Below are 14774 nucleotides of genomic sequence, written 5' to 3' on the forward strand. Positions count from 1 at the left end.
TCATCATGCGGGATTATTTTGTTGTTGTTACTTTTGGGGTTTTGCAATTGCAGCACTCCCGGAAGCCCATATTTAACATATTCAGGCTAACCGGCGTTGCAATCATTCAAGGGATTAGCTATTTAGTCCCTGTCTTACTTAAGATAAATAACTCTGCACATTACTGTCGTTCTCTGTGTCACACATTGTTTTGTCGTTTAAAAAAAAAAAAAAAAGGAATCTTAACAGATGACTGGCGGTCCAAACTTGATTTATTCTGCTTTTATGGTGACAGGTTGATACGATCTTTGACAAACGGAGAGCCGATGTTGTGCGCGCCGTCAAACGCGCTTCACGACGGACCGTCAACGTAAGCACAAGACCAAAGCGCACGATCCTACTGGCTACGCACACAAATGAAGAGATTATACACGGCGTATTATATTGAAAAAAAGTGAAATCCAGAATAATACAAGATTGGAGAAAACTGCAGCTAATATGGCTGATGATGAAAATGCACATCGAGGAAAAAGTGCCATGAATATCCTAATGATTAGCTTTGAGAGTTGCAGTCTTACAAGCCTTTAGACCACAGGTGCCAAACTCAAAGCCCGGGGGCCAAATCCGGCCCGCCGCGTGATTTCATGTGGCCCGTCGAGGCAAATCATGCGTATCAACTTCCATGATTTTTTTTTGTTCAAATCTGTTCCAAAATTTCAAATTGTCCCATCATAAATGATAACGTTGAGATTTTTGCGAGCATTTTTGCGTTGCCAAACAAAAACATTCACCCTTGATTTCTGATTCCAAAACAAGTTCATAAATTTCAGGTGTAGATATGACGAGGCGGTTAAAGAATTTTATCGTTTCACAGCCATGACAGCCCTTGGAGGGAAACAGCAAGTACAACGTGGCCCCCCTGCTTTAGACAATTGATATTTGACCGCTGAAGCAACACACGTAGACAGACAATATCACAAAACTCACAAGGCATATATTCTTAATCGCTTGACAATTATTGCAGCCTATTGAGTCAGCTCCTCTGCCTCCCTCGGGTGTATGCTGCGGTTGCCACGCCCTCCAACCCAACTTTTGCACACCGCTGCACCACCGTGTTGTTAACGAATGGGCCTACATGAAGGTCAAATTGAATGTAAAGAACTCCAAATAAGTTTCATTTGAAAATAAGCTTAATGACAACGTAAGAACTGAACACACGACTGCTCGAGGTCAACTGGATGTCATTTCCCCGCGACGGCACGCGAGCGTCTGACTCAGTCTGATGGGACGGAACCGCACGAGCCGATGCAAATTCGGGCCGTCACCAAAGAACGGGATCTTGTCAATGTGTCATCGCCGCGTTTCCTTCCGCCGCAAAACATAAACACGGGTTTTTTTGGGGTTTTTTTTTTTTTTTTTTTTGGTGGCACTTCAACAAGAGGGTCGTTTTTTTTTTTTTTTTTTTTTTTACGCGCTAATCATTGACCCGATTCCAAGGCACCGGTTCTAGTCAAAAAGGCATTTCCGCTTCACCCATTAACCCGAGAGGACATCCTTTTTTTTTTTTTTTTTTTTTTCCGCTTTAAAAGAACGCGAGTGAAGCGAGCGTCCAGCCCCGCCGCTCCTTCCTTTGCCCGCGGCCAAGATGTTTGCGGACGATCGCATCGTGACTCTGTTCAAAAGGAACGCCCACCACACGTTGACTTACTGGAGTGTTTTCTTCAGCTTCGGACTGTGCATCGCCTTCCTCGGGCCGACCATTCTGGACTTGCAGTGTCAGACCAGCTCCACGCTGAGCCAGATCACGTGGGTGTTCTTCTCGCAGCAATTCTGCCTGCTGATCGGCAGCTCGGTCGGCGGCGTTTTCAAGAGGACGTGAGTCACTGGGGAGAAGCCGGGCCTCGGCGGCCGGCGACGTGTCGTCACGCTCTTTCTCTGTTTCAGGTTGTTCACCGCTCTGTGCGCCTTGTTCGTCTCGGCGCTCATCATCTCGGTGATATTCGCCGTCATCCCTCTGTGCAAGAACGTCCTGGTGCTGGCCATCGCCATGGCCGTGTCCGGTCTGGCCATGGGAGTCATCGACACCATCGCAAACATCCAACTGGTCTCCATCTATCAAAAGGACTCTGCTGTTTTCTTGCAGGTGAAGGGTCTTCCTCTCCAGGGGGACTGGCCGAAGAACAAGGCGGTAGTCATGGTAATCCAAAGTATGAGGCAGAAGTTTATTGGTTTTGTTTTTCAGGCCCTCCATTTCTTTATTGGCTTCGGCGCCCTGGTGAGCCCTCTGATTGCGGATCCTTTCCTGTCGGAGCACGGCTGCGGGAATCACACTGGGAACGAGACGGCGACCGTGCATCATTTCAGGAACGTGCTGAGAAACAGTCCCGTCGCGGAGCACAACATCACTCAGAGCTACTCGCCCGGCGGGGGGGCCGAGGGCGAGTCCATCGTGCAGTACGCCTTCTGGATCATGGCCCTTATCAATGTAAAGGCTCCAGACTCCACGGTGAGAGTTCAGCTCTTTAGCGCAAAATGAACACGATTTGATTTCGCGCCTTCAGCTGCCCGTGCCCCTCGCGGTCCTCTTCCTGATGTACCGCGAGCAGCTGATTCCTTGCTGCCCCAGCGGCGCACCTCGTCTTCTGGACAGGGACGAACTGGCGATGGAGAACCGGCGGGGAGCCGAGGCCGCGGAAGCCGAGCAGGGGGCGCACCGAGCCGGAGGTAGAGCGGCAAGGCGCGAATGATGCACGCGTCCGGGCAGGGGGAAAAGGATAAATGCCATTTTGCGCGCTGCAACCTGTCACTTGTGAGCACAGGTCACGGGGACATCTTCAGCTGCTGTCAGAATGATAACCTGCGGGGCTTGCCGGTTTCCTTCTTCATGATTCACATCCTTGGTGGGATGGTGCTCTTCATGACGGACGGGATTGTGGTGAGTGAGCCGGACTCAGCTAACTACTACGTAACAGTAGGTATGGGAAACATCCACCGCGATTTGAAAAAAATCGCCACAAAGTCCGCCTCCCGCCACATCACTTCGTCCTTCTCAAGCCCACGATCGGCTCGGTCTCGTCACGTGCTGCTCGACTGTTGTCTCGTACCTTTCCCAATATGACCTCAAAGCGGTACCCCGTGGTGCAAATCTATTACGTAGTTTGTCTACGATTTCGAAAAGATGAGCAGTGTCATCTGTATGATTTGGGACTCTTTATGGCTCATTCACATATTTTTTGTCATATGAAGGGATACTGTCCAACCTCTGCACATTTGTCATCAGGTCAACGTGGTATAGAATCGTGGTTTACTATATGTACGCAAGTATGTATTTATATTTGGTCATGTTCCGTTATCAGCTTATTGTTTCTGAAAAAAAAACAAAAAACAAAAAAAAAAAAAAAACAAAGAAAACGTCAATCCACTTTATTTGGGGGGGGGGGGGGAAACATCCAAGGGTCTGGTTGACGCAAGTCATTCCAAATTCAGAAAAGTCGTCAAAATGTAGTTAAATTTTGTTTTTTGTTTTTTTTTTTTTTTGTAAATTTTGTAAAGTTGTATTACTTTTGAGACAGTAACTAAAATAGTTGGGCAGTTATTATGAGATTTTCGACATGCTAACTTGCAATGGTAAGCAAGTACCCAATGCCGGTGCTTTGTCAGAGCCATCTCGTGATTTTTGGACACATTGGTCGTCGTTTGGATGATTTTTGTGCTGTGACTTGAAAGCAAAATATTGAAATCGGTTTGACATCTAGTGAGCAAAGACGCTTCAAGCATGTTGCTGCCACTCCCCGTTGAGGTTTGCCGCCAAAAGCTTGAAAACAGCACGAAGGAGATGCTACACGTTAGCCCATTAGCACAAAATGTGTTAGCATGACTCGAGCAGCCTTTAAGGCAAAGCTACACCCTTGTGTTAAATGCACAAGTTGTCATTTTTTTTCCTCTTATGTTTAGTGTGAGCGTAAACGTCATCTGAGAACATAGCTGTGCAATATAACGACATGCAGGAATATTTAAATCCCCCCCCCCCCTTGTAATACTTTTACCGGAAAACTGGTAGGCATACTTGAATGTTACTGGAAGCTCTGCGCTGGATTTATTTGAATTATTTTGCACTTTACTGCATTCCTTGAAAAGTGACATTTATTTGGCCACTGGATATTTGTTTTATATTTTATTTTTATGAACTTTGTATGCATTGCGTGGTCTTCGTGAAACATGTATTTTATAAATTGATGGGGAAAAGATCAAAGACAATACGCATTCATTTCATGTAATTTTATGGACGAATATATCGCCGGTGGGATATTAAATTTCGTCCATATGGCGCAGCTCCAGCTGAGAGTGCCGTTAAACAGCTTGAAGCCTCTTTTTGAAAGAATTGTTTACTAAATCTTTTTTTTTTTTTTTTTTTTGCCAAACGACCGGTTGTTGCGAAGCGAGTCGAGATGTCGCCACCATGCATCAAAGGCAAAAACTCGTCCTCAAACAAACAAAACCAAAAAACATAATTGTTCGGTCACACTCAAGGCCTCACTGCATCTCTTATTATAAAATAGAATATGACTGGGTGCCATTTCCGACGTGAAAAAACACGACAACATTTGTTGTTGGATTTTTTGTTTTTTTTTTTTTTGGGGGGGGGGGGGGCTGGAACGTATCAATACACGAATAAATGATTGTCCACGTGCAAGAAAATAAAGTGTCAAATTGTTTCTCCAGGGCGCCTACGCTGGCTTTGTGTACACGTACGCGGTGGCTTCGCCCATGTCGCTCCCCCACAAGACGGCGGGCTACCTGGCCAGCATTTTCTGGGCGGCCATCACCGCAGGTCGACTGCTGTCCATCCCGCTCTCGTACCGTTTCCAAGTTGTGAGACTGCTCGCGTTCAACCTGGTAACGACGTATGAAGAAAACAAAAACGCAGACGGGACGAGTGAAGGCGCAACCGCCGACGTTTGTCCTCCGTCTCACAGGCCGGCGCGATTATCACCGTGTTGCTGCTGCTGATCTTCTACACCAGCAGCACGTTTTTGTATGTCGGGACGTGTTTGTGCGGCCTCTTCCTCAGCAGCATCTTCCCGTGCATGCTCGCCTACACCGAAGACATCCTCGATTACCAGGGTAAGGAACGACCCCCGTTTACGTCATCGTTACCATTGAAATGAATAGAAATGCAATTCATCCGTCGCATCCACTCAACCGTGTCATATTTATCCGATTGTGATCATTGTGCGGTTAAAAATGCATGGTGTGCAATATACGCGTAGAACGAGGTCAAAAGACTTTCGGGCGATGAAATAAGTTTGGGTCGGCTCGCAAATCACGGCACGGTGCCTTTGAGTTTTTGGGTACAGTGATGTTTCATGCCCGGCCAAAATAGAGCGCACCTTTTGCGTTGCATTGTGGGATACGGAGGCCGTTTTAGGCACAAAAAAAAAATCGTAAAAGACGGAGCCAATGATGTTTATGCGGCCGTCCGCAACCATCCCAAAAAGAAAATAGTGAGTAACTCGAGGTCATTTTGCTTTGGGGAAAAAAAAAAAAAAAAAAAAATCATAAACCGTGTTGTTCAGAGACTGTGCACATTTGCATAAATAATCGACCAAAGATTAGGAAAGAAAAAAGCTCTCTTTTGTTTCTAGGTTGTGCTACCTCGGTGCTGGTGACGAGTGCGGGAATGGGCGAGATGGTCATGCAGGTTCTGGTCGGCTCAGTGAGTCGAACACCCGCGAATGCAACAATAAAATATTTGTCTCATTGTGGAGATTTATCATTGCCGTTGCCCCCCCCCCCTCCTCAGATCATCCAGACGCAAGGCAGCTACAGCTTCCTTCTGTGTGGCGTGATTATCGCCAGCATCGGTTTGATCCTTTTTATCGCTCTGCTCTTCTTCCATCGGATGCACAGAAACTACCTCACAGGTAGAACGCCAACTCGTATTCAGCCGCCGTCGGCCTGCATGCGTTTCATTCAGCCTTGTCGTCGTTCACTAGCTGAGCTTGACCCCCCCCCACCCGCATCCCCACCAGGAACGACAAAAAAGTCCGCCATGGTGGAGGAAGAAACGCCGGAAACGAACCGACTGCCCAAAGTCGAGCCAATAGAGGAGGCAGAGAAGAGCTGAGAGTTCACATCATATCATATCAATGCATGTATCCCCCCCCCAAAAAAAAAAAAAAAAAAGAAAAGACTTTTAATGTGCTGGTGCAGTATACAGTAGATATATCTATTTTTTTTTTTTTTGGATTTGGATTGATGTTGACGCTTCTGAAGAAAAGTGGGATGGGTGCACCACAACCACTGAGTCAGTCTCAAGTTGGCCCTCTGAAGACGTCGATTTTCAGAAAAGCAATATGACGTCAGTTATGACTAAAACTCCAACTTCAATATCCCTTCCCAAGGAAAAAAATACTGAAATAACAATCAAAGTAAAGTTTATTGAACTATTAATTTTATGCCTTGTCCGCTCAGGGAATCTGGTCAAAAGCCCGTCCCAACTTTGCAAAGTAGGCAGTTTTTTATTTGTATTTTATTTTTTTGTCATGAGCTTTTGGGAAACTTCTGGACTACTTCAGTGTTGTTTTTTTTATACTGTAACTAAACTAAACAAAACAACTTTCAGCTTTTCAAGGGTCACCACAGTCACTCGCATGATTTGTTTGGCCGATTTTTAATGCCGGATTCATTTCTTGATGTGACCCCCCCCCCCCACCTCAAATTGTTTTCCGGCCCTGGGACTGGCACACTGACTGAGAATCGAACCCAGATCGTGTGCATGAAGGGCAGGTAGCAGCACGTCATACAACACAAATATTCTCATACTCTTTAAAAAAAAAGTCCATCACAATAATTCAATTTTTTTTCCTCTTTTTTTTTTTTTTTTTGGGCGCTAATCTTATGCGGTGAGAACTTTGTACTTGATAAAATAACAAGTAACGCATTCTACCAAAACGCTTCAGGACAATCAATTAGTAACGATCACGATCCAACAGAAATACAAGTACAGTACTTCATGTTTGCCGCATTCAACTTCTTGCCAGCCAGGTCTTCCACGGTCATCCAGAAGGGGGCAACAGAGACCGTTTTTAGACCTGATGCCAGAAAACCTCAAGCTGCTAAGGAATATCAATCACCAGAGGACGCATATGAAAAATATGTGCTCATGCTACTTTAAAATGATTTTTCCGTTTAAAAAGGAAAAAAAAAAAGGATTGTAATGTTGGCGGCATCTCCTTTCACGCCTGCATCGGTTTTCTTCGGGCACTCCAGTTTCCTCCCACATCCCAAAAACATGCAACGTTAATTGGACACTCTAAATTGCCCCCCCCCCCCCCCCAAGTGTGATTGTGAGTGCGGCAGTTGTCTGCCTCTGTGTGCCCTGTGATTGGCTGGGAACCAGTTCAGGGTGTATCCTGCTGTTGACAGCTGGGATAGGCTCCAGCAGTCCCTGCGACCCCTGTGAGGATAAGTGGCTTTGAAAATGGATGGATGGATATATATAAAGTATATCTTTTTTGGGGAGGTGGGCGTGGTAGCATACCACCTTCTCGTCATCCCAACCCGAGCAACATGTCAGAAACCGCCACTAGGGTCAATGTAAAAAAGCAGAAGAGGACTTTTTTTTTCTTTTTTTTTTTTCTTTTTTTTTCAATGCATTCACGAGTTTCATGGCTGAGCCATAATTAAATGCCAAGAGTCATGGAGGCTTTTTTTTTTTTTAGTTTTTCTCGTATTTTTTAAAACCTGTCCTGCTAGAACGGTGTGCCTTTTTTATACGAAAAAAAATGTTTTGCTCTGAAACTGGGAAGTTTGAAATACTTCCTCTCTATCTGTTTTGGGGCTGAGTTAAAAATAAAAAATAAAAACATAAGCGAGCACAAGATGGAGCATTGAGTCTATTTAAATGACCTGTTAATTTACCGCATGTACTTGTGTACGTAATTTCTCCCCCTCAAAAAAAACAAAAACAAAACCCATTTACACGAAATAATGTATCTTTGTTCATCTTTTTATAGCATTGAGGGGTAGCGACAGACAGACAGGATGAATGAATGGGCTTCTATTAGATGCTATTAAGTACATACAGGAATTAATGTATCTACTTTTTGTGACATTTTTGTTTGCTGGTGTGCCATGAGACTTTTCAACTGTAAAGTACGTGACTTCGCTCCAAAACTATCGTAAATCTCCTCGTGTTACAAGCGCTAACGCTAGCTTGCTAGGCTACGTGAGGTTTTGAGACCTGCTTGCGAGCAATATCGTGTTAAAATTACGTGTACATACCTCAAGCAAGCCTTACGCAAACGTCCTCCCCTGTCCTGAGTTCCGCTGACCACCAACACTGTTTTTTTTTTCTCATCATACAGTCGACACGATCCACTATGTCATCATCACGATTGCATACAAACAACGACTAGTGCTAGCTAGGACCAGCCCCCCAAGAGAGGAACGAGGTACAAGGCGACCGAGCTCGCCACGGGGCCATTTGAACACCGGCCTGCCACCTTTTGACGACGGTTGCCAGACCCCAGCTGCCGACGGTTGTCCCTGAACCGTGCCCGTTAGCGGCGCCTGGCGTTGAAATCGGACGGACTGCCGCGGGCCAGAGTGAGTCCTGAATACTGGCTGTCACCGCAACGTCTGGAAGAGGAGATGGAATAATGCGCAGCCTTTCTGCTTCAAAACGGACGCACAACGACCGCTTTCAGTTGCGCGATAGGACGAGCTGAGATTCTCTTTTATCCCGTTTAAAATGTCATCAAATATTTAGCGGTCGTCGCAGAATCCATTACCCGCGATTTGTAACGTGATCAGATTTGAGTTGTTTTGCTTTTATCCACACGATCACGTGAAAAAAAAGATTGATTGAAAGTGCAATTCGAGTGTGCACTTAGCTGGCTTTCGTTCTCCCTTTTTCCTTTCCCGCTAAGAAAGGAACAACCTCGCACTCCGATGATGAAGCTTCGGATGATTATTGGCATTTGGGCGACGCTCACCCACTGAACATTTTCAGTTTTCATGAGACATTCGATTAACGACTTTGCACAATAACACCTTGACTCCCCAAAACTTTGGCGCGGGACATTTAGGACAGCCGTATTATTTGTGTTTTTCATCAAATATGCTGCGGGTGATTCCCAGCTAATACATTTTCTGCCTCTGTTGAGAGGTGACATAAAACATGAGCAGCCAAATCACGTACACAAGAAGAAGAATAACTTCGGAAAAGCTAATTAGACGGCTGATATGTGACGATAAATATGTTTGACTACACTAATCAGCCAGAGGAGTGTTTGACAATGTCACGAAGACACAAAAGCATTTTAAAAGGGAAATAGAGAACAACTTATCTAATCATGCAGCTTCCATTATAATGTAGCGCCGTCTTTATCTTCAACAGTTTGTTATATTGCAGCTGTCAGCAGAAAATACCTTGGCTGAGGCCCGCAACCACGAGTAAGACCAAATCCTGTCGCCATAACAGAATCGGCCGACCTTCTAAAGGAGAAGTCACGCAAATGTCAGGGGAACTAAAACATATTTTACACGCGATTGAAACACGTCAAAGATGAAACGGTTGAGAACGGATTCACTTTTGCAACGCCGACCCAGCGACGGACAGAGTAAAACGCAGCAAAATAAAAGCAAACACAAACACTACGGTATGAAATTGTAACAAAATACATTGAAAATACAGCACAAGTGAATAAAAGCGTCTAAACAGAATAAAAAAATAAATAAACGGGTACCTACAGTCATGTACAGTAGAATTAACTTTTTTAAAATCAACAATGTATTGTAAGATTGACAAACCACAGAGAAGAGTATTCTTAACAAGCCTGCCAAATTGGAATGAATAAAATCACAAATTACATCAAATCAGGCTTTGAAACGGTGACGAATTGAAACCTTCTCTCGGCTTTCACACGCTGTGGGCCTGCAGAACATTCCACTTGCAATCAAAAGATGTGCCTGATCTCCCGGTTCCTGCCGAGCGATGCTGGGCTGGCTGCAGACAAGAATCTTCCGGTGAGGACAATTTTGCAGAATTGCGGCCCACTGTGGTGCCATCCGAGGCGGCCGCAACAGCACGAGGCGGCCGCAACAGCACGATTCGCCGGTCCCCCCGGGGAGGATTTTCTTGTCGCCTCCTCCTTGTTTGCGCCCGGCCAGCGAGCGCCGAGGGCACTGACGCCGTTTGCGCCGGACCAGTGGCGGGTACTAACGCTGGCGTGCTGGCGTGGGGACTTGAAGGAACTTGCGCCACGCGTGGGCACACACAACAGAAACAGTGTCGGCAAATATCATAACGTTGATGGAAGATGTATTTTTTCAGATGAGAGTTGCAGCTTGATGGCTAACTGCACGTTGTAGCGCCACAAACGGGCCAAATTGTTATTAATTTTCCTGAGCATTGGCATCGCCATTAGCGCCATGCCGGGTCTTGTCAGCGAGGTTTTTGCCCGTGGAGATGCGCTTGACGGGGTGAGATCTCAGTCCGCGGAAATTCCGCCTAAACTTGGACCTGCTCAGACCACGTCGGCCAGGAACGAAGACATTATCGGTGAACCTGACGGGCGGAGTTTCAGGCAGATTCGTAGCAGATTGATGTCAACAGCGGACGCGTAACGTGGAACACACTCAGCGAGTGTTTGATAGGAAAGTTCTCTTTCTCGGGTGCATGACGGCAAACGGGCCAAGCCAAAATGTACACATTTGAGTACTTCAGCTGTGAATCATCCTCTTATCTGAGATTTAAAATTGAAAAAAGAAAATGCTTAGGTTTGCTCACTGCCGGCCGCAAATGTCAGCAGCCGAGTTCTGTTTTTTTTTTTTTCTTCTTCTTCTGTTTTTAAACGATGTGGCAATCCGTGATTTAGTTGCCCTCTGCGACGCAAACAGTAACCGCAGGAATCACGTCAAAGGATGAATGCCGTTCAGAGTTCACGCAGTGCAGTACCCCATTAAAAGTATTTGCAGTACCTCCACTTTATTGGTTCGTCCCGTCCCGATCGTAAATCCAGCCTCATCCGTTCACACGGTGAGCGAAGATGATTGCAGTTGCGCAACTCGCAACCGGAGGAGGCATAAGAGGAAGGCGTCGATATTGCCTCATCAATTTCCACACCACGTTGTTATTTGCTCCTCAATCATGGGAAGTCGCGCGTCACCGCCGAGCTTCTTCAAAAGTAATTCTCTCCTCTGGTTTGTAAATCGCCGCATTCTCATAAATACGCCAAAGAACCTCAACCTTTGCACTTTGCAGTTCCGTTCCTCTTCGTCCTCTGGCTTCCGAGGCATTCGGCCGACCCGGATCAGCTGCAGGCTCCGAGCGTAATCCGGGGAACGAACGGAGGAACCCTGACCGTGCCTTGTCGCTACGACGCCGAGTTCAGAGACAACACCAAGTACTGGTGTAGGGGGCCGATATACGAGCTGTGTAAGATCGTAGTGAAAACACCAAAGCGGCGCACTCATGACAGGTGGTCCATCGCCGACGACAAGGAGGCAGGAGCCTTCAGCGTCACGATGACCTTTCTCAGACAAAACGATTCGGACAAGTATTGGTGTGTCGTGGCCAGGCCCGGGAGGAATATCGTCGCTGGCGTCAAGCTCGTCGTTTCCGACAAAGGTACAGTCTTGCTTCTCGTGAGTTGCACACGCTAACTATTGCCCGAGAACGTTACCCGGTTTAGACCTTCGATATTCCTGGGATTGTTTTCATTCTCTGCACACGCGTGGAAACGACCCCCAGTAAGCCTTTAAATGTCATACGTGAGTCGAAGTGTGCTCTTAAATGGATGTAAAAAGCATTTCCTTTCCCCCTTCTACACAGCAATAGCGCCGAGCAGCACAATGCCAGCAAATTCATCAAAGACAAATGCGCAAAACAAAACACGGTGAGAGAGAAAATATAAATATGAACTTCTTCTTCTTCTTTTCCTTTTGGCTTATCCCGTCATCTTTTCCCATCCAATCCTATCTATCTCGTGCATCCTCCTCTCTAACACTGTCCACTGTCCTCGTGTCCTCCCTCACAACATCCATCAACCTTTTCTTTGGTCTTCCTCTCGTTCTCTCTTCCTTGACAGCTCCATCCTTACCATCCTCCTTCCAATCTGCTCACTCTCTCGTCACTCTGGACACGTACAAAGCGTCGAAGTCTGCTCTCTCCTCTCCCCTCGACTCCAAAACCTCCAACGTTTGGCCGTCCCTCTAATGAGCTCATTTCTAGTCCGATCCAACCTGCTCACTTCAAGCGAGAACCTCTTTATACATCTTCACTTCTGCTTCCTGTTGTCTCTTCAGGGCCACCGTCTCTAATCTGTCCATCATGGCCGGCCTCACCACTGTTTTATAAACTTTGCCCTTCATCCTAGCGGAGACTCTTCTGTCACATAGAACACCAGACACCCCGCTCTGACCCGTTTCTTCACTTCCTGACCGCGCTCTTCATTGCTCTGTATTGTTGAGCCCAAGTATTTGAAGTCGTCCACCCTCGCCATCTCTTCTCCCTGGAGCTTCACTCTTCCCCCACCTGCCCTCTCATTCATGCAGATATATTCTGTTGGACTTCAACTAATCTTCATTCCTGTCCTTTCCAGTGCGTGCCTCCATCTTTCTAATCGTTCCTCCGCCTGCTCCCCGCTTTCACCGCAGATCACGATATCATCTGCGAACATCACGATGGTGCAAGGGGATTCCAGTCTGACCTCGTCTGTCCGCCTATCCATTACTACCGCAAACAGGAAGGGGCTCAGGGCGGATCCCTGATGCAGTGCAGCCTCCACCTTAAATTCTTCTGACACACCTACTGCTCATCTCACCGCTGTTCTTCTGCCCTCATACATGTCCTGTACCATTCTAACATATTTCTCCTCCACACCGGACTTGCTCATGCAGTACCACAGTTCCTCTCTTGGTACTCTGTCATGGGCTTTCTCTAGATCCACAAAGACACAATGTAGCTCCTTCTGACCTTCTCTGTACTTTCCCACGAGGATCCTCAAGGCATATAATGCATCTGCGGTACTCTTTCTTGGTATGAAACCATACCGTTGCTCGCAGATACTTACTTCTGACCTGAGTCCAGCCTCCACATTGTGTGGCTCATCGTCTTTGTTCCTCTGCAGTTTCCACAGTTCTGAACATCGCCTTCGTTCTTAACAATGGGGACTAGCACACTTTTCCCCCATTCTTCTGGCATCTTCTCATCCCGCTAGTATTCTATTGAATAAGTTGGTCAAAAACTCCACAGCCACCTCACCAAATTGCTTCCAATCCTCCAATGGTATGTCATCGTGACCAGCTGCCTTTCCATTTTTCATTCTGTTCAGTGCCTTTCTCACTTCCTCCTTACTCCCGGTCATAATATCATATGAACATGACTTGAAAATGAAATCTTACAATTTACCTCCCGCTGCACTAGGCACACCTACACGCTATGATAAGAGTTTTCAAAATTCTGCCTTCTTTTTTGATATCCTGTCTGGGATCTCATGATATTGTTGGTGGCCAATGAGCGTAAATCCTTCATTCGAGTTGTTTTGTTTTGCTTTATTCCTCACGTAGATGGTGGGAGCCTCTTCGATGGATCATTTTTTCATCAATGCTGTTCAGTTTGGTGTCAACTCATGTGGTTGCGTGGAGGTTAAAGGTCGCTCCTAAAGTACGGCAAAGCAATCTCCCTCAACAAAACACCAATATTTATGTGTGGAAACTAATAAAAGATAAGTTTTGAAGTGTAACATATTATCACAGAGACCAAAAAAATTGTGATGTGGGAAGTCATTTAGTATTGATCCTTAAACGCTGTCTTTATGTGTCGTTATTCAATAAACAGTCACTTTTTTCCAATGTTTTTCTTTATTGGTCTTTCTTTCGGCTTGTCTCCTTCGGGGTCGTCACATTTGTTTGGCACATTTTTTAAATGCCGGATGCGCCCTTCCTGATGCAAGCCCTCTGGGGGGGCGTCTCTCCCTCTCTCTCTCTCTTCTCTTTCTGTCTCTCTCTCTCTCTCTCTCTCTCTCTCTCTCTCTCTCCATCTCTCCCTCTCTTTCTCTCTCTCTCTCTCTCTCTCTCCTCTCTCTCTCTCTCTCTCCAAGTCTCTCCCTCTCTTTCTCTCTCTCTCTCTCTCTCTCTCTCCTCTCTCTCTCTCTCTCTCTCCTCTCTCTCTCTCTCTCTCTCCCTGTCTCTCTCTCTCTCTCTCTCTCTCTCTCCTTGTCTTTCCCTCTCTTTCTGTCTCTCCTATTCTCTCTTTCTCTCCCTCTCTCTCTCGGTCTCTCTCTCTCACCCTCTTTCTCTCTCTCTCCATCTCTCCTCTATTTCTGTCTCTCTCTCACCCTTTTTTTTCTCTCTCTTGCTCTCTCTCCCTGTCTCTCTCTCTCTCTCTCCTTGTCTTTCCCTCTCTTTCTGTCTCTCCTCTTTCTCTCTTTCTCTCCCTCTCTCTTGGTCTCTCTCTCTCACCCTCTTTCTCTCTCTCTCTCTCTCTCCATCTCTCCCTCTCTTTCTGTCTCTCTCTCTCACCCTCTTTTTTTCTCTCTCACTCTCTCTCCATCTCTCCCTCTCTTTCTGTCTCTCTCTCACACTCTTTTTTCTCTCTCTTGCTCTCTCTCCCTGTCTCTCTCTCTCTCTCCTTGTCTCTCCGTCTCTTTCTGTCTCTCTCTCTCTCTCTTTCTCTCTTTCTCTCCCTCTCTCTTGGTCTCTCTCTCTCACCCTCTTTCTCTCTCTCTCTCTCTCTCTCTCTCCAAGTCTCTCCCTCTCTTTCTGTCTCTCTCTCTCACCCTCTTTTT

At 46.3% G+C, this 14774-nt stretch overlaps 2 protein-coding genes across 3 annotated transcripts; both read left to right on the forward strand.

Annotated features, from left to right (window-relative positions):
• Positions 1-1564: 1564 nt before the first annotated feature.
• On the forward strand, positions 1565-6472 carry LOC133495474 (major facilitator superfamily domain-containing protein 4B-like). Its single transcript, XM_061810145.1, has 10 exons — positions 1565-1854; positions 1924-2122; positions 2222-2464; positions 2541-2703; positions 2799-2914; positions 4702-4875; positions 4956-5103; positions 5625-5695; positions 5783-5903; positions 6012-6472. The coding sequence occupies exons 1-10, from the start codon at positions 1625-1627 to the stop codon at positions 6104-6106; spliced, it is 1560 nt and encodes a 519-aa protein (XP_061666129.1). The 5' UTR covers positions 1565-1624; the 3' UTR covers positions 6107-6472.
• A 4622-nt stretch (positions 6473-11094) lies between these two features.
• Positions 11095-13822, forward strand: LOC133495479 (CMRF35-like molecule 3). Of its 2 annotated transcripts, XM_061810154.1 has the most exons (4): positions 11095-11171; positions 11249-11614; positions 11819-11882; positions 13555-13822. In XM_061810154.1, exons 1-4 carry the CDS (start codon positions 11135-11137, stop codon positions 13721-13723), a joined length of 636 nt encoding a protein of 211 aa, XP_061666138.1. In that variant the 5' UTR covers positions 11095-11134; the 3' UTR covers positions 13724-13822. The 2 variants fall into 2 exon arrangements, with proteins under 2 accessions (XP_061666138.1, XP_061666148.1); XM_061810164.1 differs by having other exon boundaries at positions 11819-13695.
• The last annotated feature ends 952 nt before the right edge of the window (positions 13823-14774 follow it).

Source organism: Syngnathoides biaculeatus, chromosome 2 (assembly GCF_019802595.1).
Source record: "Syngnathoides biaculeatus isolate LvHL_M chromosome 2, ASM1980259v1, whole genome shotgun sequence".
Lineage (NCBI taxonomy): Eukaryota > Metazoa > Chordata > Actinopteri > Syngnathiformes > Syngnathidae > Syngnathoides > Syngnathoides biaculeatus.